The following is a 15343-nucleotide window of genomic DNA, read 5'->3' as shown; positions in this document are numbered from 1 at the left end:
ATGCGCTCTGACGGGTATGGCCCATGAGTTGGCCCATGTTTCAGATGAGGAAACCGAGGCTCATAGGGTGAAGAATCTCGCCCTAGGCCCCATGCTGGTGAAGGCTGAGGTGGTGAACACGGGTGGGGGCCCCGGTTTCCTCACTTAACCCGCTCTTGGGGGACGCCCCGCCAAGGCCCCGCCCCTCCGAGGCCCGGCCCGGCCCAGACCCCGCCCACGGCCCGCTGGGAGTCGGGTGTCACCGCCCGCCCGCGCCCCAGCCAATCCGCGGCGGCCGGCGTCGGAGGCAATCCGCCTCGCCCGTGGCCCTCCTGCCCCCGGTGCCGGATCGCTGCTCGCTCACTTCGCTGCTGTGCCACCCGCCGCCGCCGCAGCCACCGCGCGCCTCCGTCCCCGGACTCGGTAAGGCCGGGCCGAAGCCGCACGCCTCTGGGAGGGCTGGCGGGCGCCGCCCTGCGGGCTGCGGCGGGGACTGCGGTGGCCCGGACCCAGGCGTAGGGTAGGGGGCGGCCGCCGGAGCCTGGGCGCTGAGGTGAACCCCCAGTATTCCTCTCGGGTGGTGGGGTCAGTAGAGAACCCGAAACCCGAGCGGGATAGCGACTCCCCAACCCCCTCAGTGTATTGGGTCTGGGGTCCTCCCCGTGGTCGGTCTGCAATCGGGCGGGTCCCTTGTGTTGGCGGAGGGGATGCTCAACCCTCTGGCCTTGGCAAGATGCCTCCGGCTAAAGGCCGGTCGAGCCACCGGCTTCCGTCCCAGCCTCACCTCAACCCCACTTCCCAGGAGTAGAATGAGTCCCGAGTCCAGGGGTCCACCCCGGCGTCGACCGACCGGCAGGCAGGTACAGTGCGGGAGACAGATGGAGGGATGCTTGATTTTCCGGACTTGGCAGGACGCCTCCGGCCCCGGCCACTCGGGTCGCCGGCGTTCTCCAACGTCATCCAACCGCACTCTGCGGGGTGGATTAGGTCTGGGTTGCAACAGTCGGGTGCAGGAGTCTGGGGACGCTCGGCTCCCCCTCCCCCCAGGGCCCTCCCCCGCATTGCAGCCGTCGGGACACGCCCTTGGCGCCGGTACTCCAGGCATGGGTACCGCAGATGTGGTCGGAGCGCCCGCGGTGGACGGGATGAGGGCGCTGGGCCGGGGTCCCCACTGGCGAGTGCCCCACCCTCTCCCGGGCCACGCACGGTCCATGGTAGGTGGGTGCAAAGAACCTGCCCAAGGTCGCGCGGGACCCCGGAGCGGCTGCGCCGGGGGTAGGGGGGGGCGCGTCACGTGACCTGGACAGACCTAGGCTGCGAGCCTGACTCCCGCAAGCCCCTAACCCCAACTCCTCAGGGGAGCCGGCAGCTCCTTCCTTTCGTTTTGGTGGAAAGGCTGTGTGGGTCAGCGTCATTTGTAATATATAAATGGTGGTTGGCTTTCATGAAAGACGGAGGGAACAAAGATGACGGCTGATCTTATCTTTAAAAAACAAAACAAAAACACCGGCACCAAAAAAAAATCCCAAGTCAGTCACCAGCTTGAATACAGAACAGATTGAAGATTCCCAACTCGGGACAGGCTTTTCCGTCCCCTGTGCTCCAGGAATTGTTAACATTTCCAAGGGCAGATTTTTGTAGGAAACTGGTAACTTTGTTAAGTTATCGAATAAAATGAAAAGCAGTTTAACCTTTGAACTTGTATTTCGTTTCACCATTTTTTGCACAGGCGTCCGGTTTCTGGTCATTCCAGATATCCAGGCATACTTACTTCCTTATCAACCACAAAGCAAGTGAATAAAATATGGCCGAACACACCGGTCTCTTAATTATGCCAGCAAGCATCACCCCCCCCCCCCCCCCCCGAGTTCCTGAAGGCGACTTGCAGTGAGCGAGTGAGTGCAGTATAGATGAGGGCATGAATGCAGATAATGCCAGGGGTGGAGGTCAGGTGTATCTGATTGGAAGGGAATATCGCTTTTAGATTGCTGTGTGCCCAGGGACTCTTTTCGAAAGCAAATGTCAGGCTTCCTTCCGATGCAGGGAGGCTACACTGGACCTTGCCCATTGATCTCCATCTGAACAGCAGTTTGAATCACACAGAAAACAGGGCCATCTTTCGGAGTGCGCAGGCTTTGTATCAGAGGAGCAGAAACTGGCATTGTCCACAGGCCAAAATAACCTTTCCAGTTTGTACTGAAAACAAACGGTGTAACCCGGAGGTGAAAGGAAGAAACCCGGCATCGCTGTCGTCCTTGGCCTCGACCGGGCCCACTGGTCACCAGGCGGTCCAGCGATGGCCTTCGGGGAGTTCTCGGGCGGGAGCCTGCGCTTACGCAACCCCGGCTCTGCGTGCCCATTCATAGAAACACCGTTAATTAATGTTTCCTTGTGCATCGCGGCGAGCCCCTACCCGACGCACTCCCGGCTCGCGGGCGCCGCGGTGCTGCGTTTTTGGTGTGGGATGTCACCAAGCACACTAAGCTCTTTACTGTCCCCCCCAGGTTGACCCCGCGGGACCTGGCCTTCCCACGAAGAGGCGCTGCGACTCGCTCGCTGTCGCCTCGCGCCAGTAAGCTCCGGAAGGTTTCCCCAGGCGCGGCGGGTGGAACAGGATCTGAGCGCCTGGGTCGCGCCAGCCGGGGGGCGGGGCTCGCGCTAAACCTTTCCCCTACTTTTCTCAGCCGTCACGTGACGCCCGCGGCCGGGTGGTGGAGGGGGGGCGGGGCGCGTTGGGGCGCAGTCGCTGGCCCAGCCTTAGAGGGCGCGTTCCGAGCGAGCAATTAGACAGCCCGAACCCCAAGGGCGGTGGGAAGGTGGCAGGCGGAAACGCGCTCTCGCTCCGGCCCGGAGCTGGTTCTGCACTTTGATCAGGAACGTTTTTTTTTTTTTTTTTTTTTTTTCCGTGCCGGAAAAAATGTTTAGTCACTCTGCATGGTTATTATTGGCAGGCCGGAGGTCTCTTGCCAGCGGGAGCCTGGACTCGCATTCCGGAAGTGGTGGTGCTTTTAAGAATGAAATTGTTCTCTAAACTAGTCCGTTTAAAATGTGTTTCTGAAATAATCTCATACTTTACCGCGGCCCCTACTTTCTTTGAGTGGCTTCGGCCGAACTTGTGCTTTTTCCCGCAAGAACGTTTCACTTTTGAAGCCCGATGAGCTCATGGTGTGGTGTGAGGGGGGAGGGGGGAGGGGGTCCCCCCCACGGGGGACACTGCGCAGGGTTGGCCTCCTCGCTCGCCCGGTTTCCCTCTGCAGAGCGCACCAGGGTTGACAGCTTCTCAGACGATTCTAGAAATAGGTCAGGTTGTACTAGCAGTGCTTAAAAAACAGTTATTTAACACGAATGGTGCTTTCCTTATTGATTTGTACTATTTCATTGTCTTGGGTGAACTTCACCTTCTACCCCAAGCAAATATTAGGTGGAAGGTGGATTCCCAGCAGGCCCTGGACCGAGGCCGCCTCGACCCTTTCGGGTGACTGAGTGGAGCCTCCACTGTACGCAGTGTCCACCTTTGTTTTTCTTCTGGGCTGGTTTTGTTTCCGTTCCGACTGTTCTTGGACGCAGACGGCTGGGAGAACTGGTGTCGCCCAGTGAGGTCTGCCCTCCCTCCTCGGCAGGTGGCAGCACGGGCGTCACCTGAGGGTTGGGAAATCGGGTGGCTACCGCCCTGCTCCCGATGGATTGTCGATGAATTGTTGGACGTCGAGTTCTTTAGGGTAATAAGGAAAAGGATCTTCCAGACTACCCATGTGGTGGTCCCCCCCCCCCCCCTTTCAGGAAGCTGGGGGTCATCCTGGATTCTCCACACCTGGCTCCTCAGCCCCACCTGCCACTGCCCCCTACGCGGCTCCTAGACTTGCCCCCTTCCCCGTTTCCACGAGCCAGAGCAGCATTCGGATATTCATGTGACAGACTACAGCATGCGTGAGCAGCCTTGCCCTCCCAGATGCTACCGTGGTAGCCACATGTGGCAGGGGCATGGCTCCCACACGTGGGAGCCCTTGGGACTGCAGGTGTTGTGGGAGATAACTGCTCTGCCCTCCAGGAAAAGCGACACTGCAGATGCCCCCCCCCTCGGGGGTTTCCCAGGGGCGGTGGCCTGCTCGCCATCCCTCTGGCTTTCTCCCCGGTGCCGGCCGGGGCTGCGATCCTGGAGGGACCCTGCCCGGACCCCGCCGTGCTGAGCTGTCGCTTCCTGGGGGCGACGTTGTCTGAGAGGGTTCCAAGCTCCATCGCTTACCCGGTGGGGGACACGGTCCCGGTCCCCGTCCTGCTGTCCGCCGGGTGGAACAGAGGCAGGTCCAGGGGATTGTGCAACGCTAGCGGGAAGAAGGCGCGCGAGTAATCTCGGAGTTGGCACCGCCGTGTTTGTAGTTACTATAGTTTTACTGCTGGCTGCAATCACATCCTGTCGGTTCCAACAGGGTGACCTAATTTCGTATCTGTGCTGCGACTTCAGGAGCCTCGATGGGAGTCTTCTTAGGTGGCTTATGTAACCGCTTCGTCCGGTGGGTCGGAACGTGAGTTTTGGAGTCGCACTTGAGGCTGATCCCCAGCTCTGCTGTTTGCCGGCGGTGACCTTGGGCAGGTGCCTTGATAGCCAGGCCTTGGTCTTCTCCTTAGCACAGGGGGGAAACAGCGGTCCCCTCCTCAGCCCAGGCTGGGCAGCTCGGGGGCTTAGACTGGTTGTGGGTTCAGTCCCTGGTCCAGACACACACAAGAATCAACTGGTCACTGCATCAGTCAGTGGGACGACAAAGGGATGTGTTCTCCTCTTTCTCCCCTTCCTTTTCTCTCTCTGAGATCAGAAACAAATTTTTTTTTTGAAAAGTACCCCTTCCTAGGCTTCTAGTGGGAATTACGTAAGCCAATGCAGGTGAAACGTGGTTTCATTGTCTAGCACATGCCGAAGAGTTCGGGAGAAAGAATATTCTGTGTCTTCCTTGTTAATGGCACGAAACCTGTGTGCCTTGCCTACCTGCCCACGTGCACCTGTACCCACTTGCCGACCCTCCTACCATGTACCTCTCTCCCGATGTGTTGATTTTCAAGGCCGTGTTGAAAGACTTCCGACCACACATGTTCATGCATCCTGGTTACCACAAAGGCTGTGTTCTTGGCAGCCTGCTGCTGTCACCTGCCAGGTGTTCTTGTTCTGTGTTACAGAGGTGAGCCCCACACCTCTACCTGGGCATGCACTAAAATCTGGCGTCACACTTTGCATTAATAACCTTTTACTTATTTTCCTTAACCACCCGAGACCTGGTTAGGGACCACGTGGCCTCTGTCCGCCGGGGGGCTGTCCTTTTCTGGGTGGGACCCAGGCCCATCTTGTGAACAGCCTCTTTCTCACCGGCCAGTGTGAGGGTGTGCAGGCCGCTCACCCCTGGGGCAGATGGTTTTAGCGAGAAGGAATGGATGGTGGACAACAGGGCGAAGGGAACACGTTTGAAGACACCGCCCAGACCTGCGGGTTTTGCCGGGAGGCGCGGGGCCCAGCGTGCAGTGGAAGGTGGTCTCTCCGGAGCCGAGTGGGCGTGGCGGCGCTTCCGCCCCAGACCACTGTTCCACGGCCAGTGCTGGCGGGCGGGCGTGGGCCCCGCGATCCCACCGGGAATAAATGGGGCTGCAGGCGTGTCCTGCAGCGGCCGATATGTGATGCTGCTGGGGGATTGAAAGAGTCGCTAACAAGCGACAGCCACCTGCCAGTAGGGCGACCTGCTACGTGTCACGGGCAGACTGTGGGTTCTGTTAGTGGAAGAAACAGCAGCACATTTTTACGAGTTTATGTGAACAAATCTGAAGACCTACTACTCCCCAGAGCGAGGTCTCAGCTGCCCCAGACGACGAGAGGTCCTCCCCCAGCTTCTTGGGTGCATTTGGGATTAAGGAGGGGCTGAAGGAGGCCGAGGGGAGCATCCGATGACAGGGCCTGGCCTGTCACCTCCAGCCTGGCGGAGGGGCCCGCTGGCCTGTGGACTTCGCTAATGAGGTGATGCGCCCTCTCTGGGGGGCAGCGGCGGCTTCTTTCGGAGACGCATTCGCCCAGGTGGGCACCGACCACAGACAGGGCTCGAGGAAGGCGAAGATAAACCCTTTCCCCTCTCTCCTCTCTCTGTCTCCAGATTCAATAACATTTAAAAAATGCTAAAAAAGAACAAATCTTGTAGTGTTACAGAGAAATTGTCTGCCCTTTTTAGCACGTGGAGAAGCAACAACTCAAAAAAAATAGGTAAACCTTTTGTTAAGAAGTTAAATGCCTGGCCCTGGCTGGCGTAGCTCAGTGGATTGAGCGCGGGCTGTCAACCAAAGCATCGCAGGTTCGATTCCCAGTCAGGGCCCATGCCTGGGTTTCAGGCCACGGCCCCCAGCAACCGCACATTGATGTTTTTCTCTCTCTCTCTCTCTTTCTCTTTCTCCCTCTCTTACCTCTGTAAAAGTAAATAAATAAAATCTTAAAAAAAAAAGAAATAATCTCTTCAGGCAACAGAGAAAAAGAAAAATTAAAAAAAAAAAGAAGTTAAATGCTTGGCCCTGGCCGAGTAGCTCAGTTGGGTAGAGTGTCGTCCTGAAACGCCAAGGTTGTGGGTTCGATTCCCGGTCAGGGTACCTACAAGCAGCAACCAGTGAGTGTATCAACAGGTGGAAGAACAAATCCATGTTTCCCTCTCTCTCTCTCAAATCAATAAAAAGTAAATCATTTTAAAAAAAGTTACATGCCTGGGGCGTCATGCCCCCGACTGCGACCTGCCCGGTGAGGAGTCTGGGACCAGCTCGCTGGGTGAGGTCGCCTTCCACAGAGCCCTTCTGTCATCCACGTCCTGTGTCCCCGGGCAGGAGGGGGCTCGGACGAGTCAGCCTGGGGACGGCCCGGCCTTCTCTTCACCCGCCGTTCGCAGGCTGACCGGAGCGGGCCCTGCCTGGGAGAGGGTGCTCCAGGCCGCGTGTGCAGCGGGAGGGGGCTGGCAGGAGGACAGAGGCCTTGCAGCTGTGACTGGGTGTTCACAGGCCAGGGGTGGCCTGGCGAGGTGACCTGGAGGAGGCGCTTGGGAAGGTGTAGGGAACAGCCCTGAAATAGCGCAGAGGTGTAGGGGTTTTTTAAAAGATTTTATTTATTTATTTTTAGAGAGGGAAGGGAGGGAGGGAGAGAGAGAGAGAAACATCAATGTGCGGTTGCTGGGGGTCATGGCCTGCAACCCAGGCATGTGCCCTGACTGGGAGTCGAACCTGCGATGCTTTGGGTCGCAGCCCACGCTCAATCCACTGAGCTACGCCAGCCAGGGCAGGGTTTTTTTTTTATTATTGATTTTTAGAGAAAGAGGAAGGGAGGCAGAGAAGGAGGGAAAGAGAGAGAGAGAGAGAGAGAGAGAGAGAGAGAGAGACATGGATGTGTTGTTCCACTTACTTATGCATTCAGTGATTGATTCTTGTTTGTGCCCTGACTGGGGATCGAACCCACAACCTTGGCTTATGAGGATGATGCTCGAACCAACTGAGCCACCTGGCCAGAGCAGAGATGTGAATTTTTAAAACTTGTGACAAACAGGCTCTTGTTCTCACTGGGAGCGGATCATTCTGGGTCTCGGTGTTTTTCTGAGAGCGGATTAGCGAGAGGCGCTTAAGTGCTCTGGGGACCTCAGAGCATCTCCCTCCCTGGTGGCGTGCGTGCCTGTCACCTGGTTCCCACGCTCTGCCCACGGGCTCAGGCCCCAGGTGTGTTCCAGGCCGGAGGTCTGTGCCAGGCTTCTGACCGCTGCCGCCTCCAGCAGAAGTGATTTCTGGACCACAGGAAAGCAGAGGTGCGCAGCCCGGCGGGGGGTGGCCTCAGGTCAGGAACGGTCCCCCAGGCCTTCCCTGGCTCCCAGCCAGACCCGGGGGCTCAGCCCCCTGTGTCTTCAGGGCGAGCTCGTGTTGGTTTGAGGGGACAGCGACCGACCGGCTGGGAAGAGGTGAACGCTCTCTTTTCTTCCGCCTCTGTTTTCTCTTCTCCGTTCTTCTCTGGGTCCTTTCTTTCCCCTTCTCTTCTCTGCTTTCCTTTCTCTCCTTTTTGATTTGTGGCTGCACTTACTGATGCCTTCCCGGTTGATTCTTGCACACGCACCTGACCAGGGACTGACCGGCAACCTTGGCGTGCCGTGACGATGCACCAGCCAGCTGGGCCGCCCGGCCAGGGCGCTCTCTGCTCTTCTTGCCAGCACACCTGTGCTCCCCCGGAGCCATCTGGTGACTCCGGGCTCAGGTGCACGGTCGGTGCAGGTGGCTCCCAGCAGTCGTGCTGCATGGCTCTGTCCCCAGGGAAGCCACCTCTCTCCACTCAGGTAGAGAGAGCCAGGTGGGGATGTGTGGGGGGGCACACCCCACACGGGGGTGAGGGGCGTTGGTGCCCAGGCTCGGCCGGCTGGCCGACCTCGGAGCTGCTACGGTGAGAGACATGGCGGGGAGGGGTGGGGGGAGACGGCGAGACTCAGTCCCGTTGACGTGTTTTGGCGTCCATGGAGACGTGCTGGGGTCCTGGTGCCGCGAGTGCTCAGGCAGAAGCTAAAGCCCTGGGCAAGGCCCGTGGGCGAGGCAGAGGGGCCCAGAGCAGAATGGGGACCCCAGCTCAGAGGATGCGGCAGGGGGCCTGCTTACCTGACCCTCGGAGCCTTGCCACGCCCTTCGCTGCCTTCCTGGGAGGCCGAAGGGATGCAGCGGGGAGGCCGTCCAGCTGTCCCATGCAGGTGGCCCGGATCCAGACTCGGCCTGGCCTGCCAGCTGGCCCCGGGGCCCTTCCTCTCACCGCGGGCCGGGGCTCCCAGGTGCCAGTGTCCGTGACTCCGGGGAGGCCGCGGCCTCGGGTCGGCCTGCCAAGCACTGGCGTGCGTGCCCTGCGGGAGGGGAGCACAGGCATCACCGTGTTCCTCCGTGTTTGCGGTACGCGTGCGTCATTTAAAACAAAGACGGAGGACAGTCCTGCTAGATAATAAAGCCTTATTGTCCCCATGTTTACTGACTGCTTGGCTCCTTTCTCCAGGTGCTTCCCCTGGCCGGGGTTTGCTCACCTGGCAGGTGGAGTGGCCAGGATGGGAGGGGCACTGCCGGGGGGGGCCCCGCCTTTCAGTCCTGGGCACTCAGGCCAGCGCCGGGAGGCTGCCTCGCAGGGGCATCTCCACGGGCGTCCCATCCGGAGGGCATGATGGCTTTCAGCTGGCCAGGGGGCACCGGTCAAAGTGGGGCACCTTGTACATTTGGCCCCAGGGGTTTTCAGACTGCTCCGGGAGCCCTTCATTCTTTAGGGTTCCAGGGCGGCAGGAGTGGGGTGAATGGCTTCACCCGCTGACCTTGGCCCTGTGTTTCCGTATAAAGAAAAGGTCCCACCCTGGCTGGCATAGCTCAGTGGCTTGAGCACCGGCTGCGAACCAAAGTGTCGCAGGTTCGATTCCCAGTCAGGGCACATGCCTGGGTTGCAGGCCATGGCCCCCAGCAACTGTACATTGATGTTTCTCTCTCTCTTTCTCTCTTTCTCCCTCCCTTTCCTCTCTAAAAATAAATAAATAAAATATTAAAGAAAGAAAGAAAGAAAGAGTCTCTAGTTCTAGTTCTAGGGACATTGGGGCCCTCTGGCCCAGTGACTGGCAGCTGTCACCAGGTGCTCTGGTGTCTGTCTCAGGCCTTGGAGGCGGGAGATGCCAGACTGCACCCGCATCCATCCACCGGGGTGGGGGGGGGGGGAGCCGGGACTCGCGCCCCGCAGTCAGTGCAGAGGTGGTGTCCCCCGCACTGGTGTGGGGGGGCAGGGGCGCCGCCACCCCGACAGGCAGCCGCCTGCTTCCCCTTTGGCTGATGAGCCGGGTGCAGGTAGCCGGGCGAGTCCGGCGGGTGTCGTCACCGCTCGGACGCTGTGGGCCGGCGCGGGCTGCGGCTCAGCTCCCTGCGTGGCTGGCGGGTGAGGTGCGTGCTGCTCAGAAGGCGGGCCCCCGGGGCCACTCCAAGGGCCGGGAGCCTGGAACAGTGCTCTCCCCGTGTGGGACTTTGCGCCCACTGCCCCGGGCAGGTTTGGTTTCCCCGAACGTGTTTTGAGAAATGAGAGCAGAGCAGAAGCACGCGGAAGAAGAGAGACCAGCGCTGCGGACCCCTGTCGGGTTGCCGGTTCTCATCCCCCGCCCCCCGGCCACGTCACACCTCTGTCCGTGGACCCCCCACCTCTGTCCATCTGAGTCTCCCTCCCTCCAGTAATTCTGCAGCCAATCTCAGACTCGATAAAAAATAAAATCGCACGGGTAACTATTTCAGTGTGTATTGCCAAAAGGTAGCGCCCACAGCTTGCTGATAAACATGGTGCAGAAGGACGCCCCAAACCATGTAACGGCCGTCGCCCTTCGTGCCTCGAGGTGACCGTTGCCTGGAGGGGTCCTCAGTGTGAGTGGAGCACCAGGGCGGACACGCGAGGGAGGGGACAGGAGGTGCGCCCGCCCGCCAGCCTGGATTCTGGGGTTCAGGGGGTGGGGGGGTTAAGGTGCATGAATGTTAAGGACGCAACCCTTGGGGCTCACGAAGCGGTGGGTTTCCTTCTATGACAGCTTTGTTGGAGTGTAATTCCCGTCCATAGAGTCCCCCTGTCGAGAGTGGCCGTGGTGGTCACAGGTCCATGCGGCCGTCACCACGGCTGGTTTTGGAGAACAGTGTTGTCACCCCACAAAGAAGCCCTCCCCTCTGAGCCATCCCCTCCCGGTGACGACCCCCTCCAGCCCGAGGTGCCCCCTGTCCCCATAGACTTACCTGTTCTGGGCGTTTCAAGGAAATGGAATCGCACGTGGCGTGGCCTTGCGTGTGTGGCTTCTCTCACGGAGCGGAATGCTTTCTGGGCTCACCCGTGCTGGAGCGTGTGTCAGAGCTTCGTGCCTGCCTGTGGCTGAGCGGAAACGACAATATTTGCCGGACACACAAATGAACGAGAGCCGGGCGCCTTCCCAGGGCCTCCTCGGGTGCTGTGTGCGCTGAGCGGCCGCAGGTCAAGCCGGTTTGCCCTCTGTTACCCGGTGTCTTTGGGATGAGTCTCCCCTCTGGGCCTGACAGGCTGCAGTCGATAAAAACAGGAAAAACCAAGTGTGCCAAGAAAGCCCAGACGTGCAATTTTAGTTTTTTTAAATATATTTCTAAAGATGTTATTTATTTATTTTTAGAGAGGGAAGGGAGGGGGGAGAGAGAGAGGGAGAAAGAGAGAGAGAGAAACATCAATGTGCAGTTGCTGGGGGCTGTGGCCTGCAACCCAGGCATGTCCCCTGACTAGGAATCGAACCTGCGACACTTTGGTTCGCAGCCGGTGCTCAATCCACTAAGCTACGCCAGCCAGGGCTTAATTTTAGGTTTTTCTGATGGTTTCGGGTCGGTTTATTCCTCCCTTAGCTGCCCACGTGGTGCTCTGTGCAGGCAGCCCGGGAGGAGAGGAGAGGGTGCATCTGCTCCCTCCAGAAGGTGGCCGGGGGGCCGGCAGAGGTGGGGGCGGCTGGGAGGGGATGGGGAGGCTTGTGGGGCCGCGTGTGCCTGGAAGGACGGGGGGAAGCAGACAGGAGCCCGGATGACGGGGGACAGAGACCCTCCCGTGGGTTCCGAACCAGCTCAGAGGAAGTGTGCTCCCCTTTGCAGCCGGCCCGGGCACTGTGCGTGGGGGTGGGGGTGCGTGCTCCCATGACAGCCGAGCCCCCCGAGCTGTGGGGTAGAGTTCGAGTTCCCTCCAGTCCTCCGCCGGCTCTGCCCGTCTGGTTTTCGCGGTGCCTAAAGCGGGTTTTCCAGAGGCCGTGGCGTTCCTCGTTGGCCTGCGTTCTCACCGGGAGAGAAGGGTTCAGGGCCACGGAGGACTCGTGTGTGGCCTCCAGGGGGCCGGGCGCTCCCGGACTCCGAGGATGACCCCAGGGTCTCTGAGCACGGGCAGCGGCTGTGTGTGTGCCGGGCGGGAGCGGGCGTGGGTGGGGCGGCCCCTGGAGCCACAAAATCGGGTCCATCAATGAAGCGTGTGAAATCCGTTCAGTGGGGGAGAGAACAGCTTCAATCCAGGACACATCACGCGTCCACAGACGGGTTTTTCTAACCTCCAGTGAGACGGTCCCTCCTCTGCCGCCCTCCCCAGCAGACCGCCCAAGATGGCAGAAGCCCACCAAGCCGTGGCCTTCCAGTTCACGGTCACCCCGGACGGGATCGACCTGCGGCTGAGCCACGAGGCCCTGAAGCAGATCTACCTGTCTGGACTGCATTCCTGGAAGAAGAAGTTCATTCGATTCAAGGTTTGCAGACTTGGGGTTAAACCTCTGCTGCGTTCCCTGGGGCTCGGAGCGCCGCCCCCCTCCCCGGGGGGGACTTCCAGGCGGTCAGAGGGGTAGCCGGCACGCGATCGGTATTTTTGTGGTGCTGAGGGCTCATGGGGCACGCTCACGTGTATCGGCTCCCCAAATTCACGAAGGGATTCCCGAAGGCTCTCGGGGCGCCCTGTCGGGCAGAGGAGGAAGTCAGGGCTCCGAGGAGGGGGTGGCCTGCTCCGCGGACACAACATGAGGACGAGAGCCCGCGTGTCCTGCTCGGAGCCCAGACCCGGCCCGCCTTCCAGAGGCAGCGTGGTCCCCCGGCTGTGAGAATCCGCAGCGGGGCTGCTACACAGGCACCTCGCCGGTAAAATAGCCGAACTCGGGCACAGAGGCACACAAATTCAAGGGCAGTTACCTTCACAGCCTCCATCCCATTTACCTGGAAGAGAGGAAATGGGCCGTATTTTGCCGTGTATAATGTGCACTTTTTTGCCCAACCTTTTGAGAGAAATGTAAGGATGCACATGGCACATGGGTAGTGCCAATTCCATTATCTATAAAAATGTTTTTCTTTTATTCATACCCGTGCATTAGAAGTGTAGCTCTAGAAAGCAATAATGGTGTCCACATGCAAATTAACACCCTGGAATACGATAATTAGTTTTATGTGTAAATAAAACAATGACCTAAACAATTAACATGGAAAATGTTTTTCCTGAAAGTTGGGGCCAAAAATGTGTGTACATGGGAGTGCCTTATACTCGGCAAAATAGGGTACTCACTGTTTTAAGCACGTATCTTGTTTCTAATGTAGTTTGTTTTTAAAGTTCAAGCGAGATCGAAGGGCAAGATCCGCCTGATCTCAAGTCAGAAGGGAATGCCGCCCCCCCGAGGGGGAGATGGTACAGGTGGTATTTTTAGCCTCGTCTTCCTTTTTAGAGGGACTCGGAAGGCCCGGGAGCCAGAGTAGGTGACAGCAGTGACCTCAGAGGTGGGCCTGGCAGGGCAGGTGTCTTGGGGCTCAGCAGGGGGTTGGGGGGGGGTGTGGGGTACATCCCCAACCTGGCACCACAAGTGGAGCAGGGCGCCCCCTACAGGCGGAGCGGAGGTTGCCCCCTGGCCTCGCCGAGGGCTCCTCCAAGTGGTGGGAAACAGGAACGGCAGTGGGGGAGGGGGGCCATCATGGCAGCCCAGCGGTGATGTGGTTCCCGGTGTGGGGGCAGGACCGACCCACGGGAGAATACAGGGTGTCCAACGAGGTGGAGCCGCACACAGCCGAGGGGTTTCTTAGAGGACCCCGTGATCGCTCAGAGGAGGGGGGGGCCAGGGGGCTGTCAGAGCAGCTGCAGGGGGTGGGCACCTTATCTAGAACCTTCTTCCCTGCGTTTTAACTTAGCTGACCGCCACCCCCACCCCCAATCTCTTCCCTCTCGACAGTGGTGGGAAAGCCGAGGGAAGTAACAAACAGTAGGGTGCAGCTCTCTGCCGAGACCTTCAGATAAAGCTCCCAGCCCTAGATCTAGTTGCTGTGTTTGTTTTAAGGATTGTATCAGTTTATGTTCAGAGGGAGGGGAGCGGGGAGGGAAACGCTGGCCAGTCTCAGGCGCCCCCACTGGGACCGGTCCATACCACAGGCCTGTGCCCGGACCCCGGGGACCACACCAGGGACCGGTCACTTTGCGGGATGACGCCCCGCCCCCTGAGCCGCCCCTGTTGGGGTGCTTTGGGAGTCTGTTCGTCCGTTGGTCAAATCACTCTCACGAATGGCTTCCGCAACACCTGGTTGTACTTGGAAGTTTTGAAACACACAGAAAAGTTAAGAGACGCCGCCCCACCTCCCAGTTTCCAGTCGTTACATACAGTGTTGCCAATGTTGATTCCTTCTCCTCCAGCCCCCTTCCTGCTCCTCTGTGGGGGTTCTGTGGGGCGTGGGAGGGCTTGGATGAAGACTTCACAGCACGTTTTTGACGTGGACTGAGGTCCCCTGTACACACTCCAGGGTTAAGCGGCTTCTTGGCCCAGCAGGGAGGGGGTGGTGTTGGAGAGGGGTCTCAGCCTTGCAGGTGTAGCTGACTGGGGAGAGGGCTTCCTGGCTGGCTCCGTGACGGCCTGCACCCACGGGTGTCATTCCCTGGTCTGGGTGGAGCTCGGGGATCTGTGTTCAACTAGCTTCTCGGTGATTCTAGTGTCCCGGGGTCACCTGGAGAAACTGAGGCAGAGCTCGTGGCGTGGAGGGGAGGAGCTGGGCGGCAGGGGGGCGGCCCTGGGGGGGAGCGGCAGCAGGGCCGGCCCCACCGCCCGACAGCTCACGGCGCGTCTCCTTCCAGAATGGCATCATCACCGGCGTGTACCCGGCGAGCCCCTCCAGCTGGTTCATCGTGGTGGTGGGCGTGATGTCGACCATGTACGCCAAGATCGACCCCTCGCTGGGAATCATCGCCAAGATCAGCCGGACCCTTGACACGACGTGAGGACCCCCCTCTGTCCCTCGGGTGCTCCGGGGGTTACTTTCTGTGTCTCGGTGGCTGCTGCTGCTTGTGTCTTTCCGAGTGGCGCGACTGTCGCTGTTCTGGGCTTCGCTCCTGTTCTTCCATCTGCTCCCCACCCCCGAGGCTGGATTGCTGTTCCGACTCCCACCGCCTGTGACCGTTCCCGGCCCGTTCCCAGAGGAGGGATGGTCCCCACATCCTAGAGCCACCGCCGGGCTTTGTTTCTCAGGCCAGGAGCGGCGTGTGTGGGCCCGGGGTCCTATAATATAGGGACGAGACACATGGCCCATGGGTACCCCTGGCTCTGGGGCTGGGTCTGCGGGGTCTGGCCTGAGCCACAGAAAGGAGCTCGGGTCCTCTGCCTAGGTCAGCATCTGGCTGACTTTCTGATTTTATTTTATTTTATTTTATTAATTATTTTATTTTTAGAGAGGGAAGGGAGGGAGAAAGAGAGAGAGAGAGAAACATCAATGTGCGGTTGCTGGGGACCATGGCCTGCAACGCAGGCATGTGCCCTGACTGGGAATCGAACCTGCCATGCTTTGGTTCGCAGCCCGCGCTCAATCCACTGAGCTATGCCAGCCAGGGCAGGGT

The 15343-nt window shown here is 59.4% G+C and overlaps 1 protein-coding gene across 2 annotated transcripts in view; it reads left to right on the top strand.

The window, feature by feature from the left end:
• The first annotated feature begins 252 nt into the window (after nt 1–252).
• CPT1A (carnitine palmitoyltransferase 1A) overlaps nt 253–15343 on the top strand; it is a 47001-nt gene continuing 31910 nt past the window's right edge. The window contains exons 1-3 of one of the 2 annotated variants that reach the window (XM_028515390.2): nt 253–402; nt 12089–12242; nt 14588–14727. In XM_028515390.2, coding sequence (XP_028371191.1) covers nt 12102–12242; nt 14588–14727 — 281 coding nt within the window. In that variant the 5' untranslated portion in view covers nt 253–402; nt 12089–12101. The remainder of the gene's footprint in view (nt 403–12088; nt 12243–14587; nt 14728–15343) is intronic. The other variant, XM_028515391.2, reaches the window with a different exon arrangement.

Source organism: Phyllostomus discolor, chromosome 6, assembly GCF_004126475.2.
Source record: "Phyllostomus discolor isolate MPI-MPIP mPhyDis1 chromosome 6, mPhyDis1.pri.v3, whole genome shotgun sequence".
NCBI lineage: Eukaryota > Metazoa > Chordata > Mammalia > Chiroptera > Phyllostomidae > Phyllostomus > Phyllostomus discolor.
This window is presented reverse-complemented; position numbering and strand designations above follow the sequence as displayed.